This window comes from Pteropus vampyrus, unplaced genomic scaffold, assembly GCF_000151845.1.
Source record: "Pteropus vampyrus isolate Shadow unplaced genomic scaffold, Pvam_2.0 Scaffold231, whole genome shotgun sequence".
Classification (NCBI taxonomy): Eukaryota; Metazoa; Chordata; class Mammalia; order Chiroptera; family Pteropodidae; genus Pteropus; species Pteropus vampyrus.
Genome location: NW_011889012.1, coordinates 1,000,449 through 1,001,625, shown reverse-complemented (window position 1 = coordinate 1,001,625; position 1,177 = coordinate 1,000,449). Strand labels below are relative to the sequence as shown.

Below are 1,177 nucleotides of genomic sequence, written 5' to 3'. Positions count from 1 at the left end.
CTGGATTCAGTCCTGCCCTGTAAGCCAGGGGTAGGCTGGAGGGATGAAGTATCTCTTAGAGCATCGGCCATGCCCTTCCACGGCCTAAATGTCCCTTGACTGTCCCCTGTCCTCGGGGAAGACAGAGCAGTGGAGGCCCTGAGCTGAGAAGCATCCGGACTCCCATGAGCCCAGTGGGCCGGCCTGGGTCTCCCTGTTTCCTCGTCGCAAAGCGGACGAGATCAGCCTCCTCTTTCTCCTCCGGGAGGCTTGGCCGCGATCCGGGACCGGGGCAGGGCTGACTGCCGCGGCGCCGTGAGCCGAGACAGACACGCTGCGAGGTTGCCACAGGCTCGCCCGGGCCATCCGGCCCCTCCACGGGCTCTGAGCAAGGCCCTCCCCGCGGACGCCCAGGTCTCCGGTGGCGCCGGCCGCGGGCTGCAGCAGATCAGCGGTTCTAAACTGCCACGCTGAGCGCTGGCGGTGGCCCACACTGCGGTCTGGGCTGCTGTGAGGGGCGAGGGCCGGGCAGGCGGGCCTCCCACCCCACGACCCCTTCCTTCTGTTTTATGCACTGTGCTGCTTCTGGAGGCCGTGCTGGAAGACACGGGCCCCTCACGTCCTTCCGTGATGCACGCATGTGGCACCCGTGCCCGGTCCGCAGCACGCCTGCAGTGAAATTGTCGAAAGATAGGGTTGTCATCCAACCGGGCTCTGTCCCCGGGGCTGCTGTGCTCGGCGGCATTCAGCAGGGCAGCCACTGAGAGTGGCCACACGCCAGGCCCCCCAGGAGCAGTTTGGGTGAGATCGATGGTGACGGTGACTGCTGATGACCGAGGCTGCATCGTCTCCGTCGCTTCTCGCTGCAGCCTGTGGGGTCCCGGCTACCGCCCTCACCCCGTTTCACAGATGGGAACACCGAGGCTTAGAGGGGTCACCCCTCCAAGGTCACACGTGCAGGCTGGTGCCACCGCCCAGGCAGACACAGAACCACTGTGCCACCCTGCCTGTCCTTCTGGGTGGCAGGGAAGGTCACGACACGCCCAGCGAGCTCTGCCTGCTGTGCCAGAGTCTCAGTACCTGCGGTGGCCCTGGGACCAACCTCTGGACCTCACCGTCATTTGCAAAGCACGCAGGTCTGCAGAAACTGAGGCACGAAGGGGCAGAGTACCCGGCCCGGGCGGCCTGCTCGGTAGGC

General features: G+C 66.0%; 1 protein-coding gene across 1 annotated transcript in view; it reads left to right on the top strand.

The window, feature by feature from the left end:
* The window catches only part of HTRA3 (HtrA serine peptidase 3), a 35,774-nt gene that overhangs the window by 18,949 nt on the left and 15,648 nt on the right, over positions 1-1,177 (top strand). Inside the window, exon 8 of the mRNA XM_023519675.1 lies at positions 889-1,171. Within this exon, the coding sequence (XP_023375443.1) occupies positions 889-1,171 (283 nt within the window). The remainder of the gene's footprint in view (positions 1-888; positions 1,172-1,177) is intronic.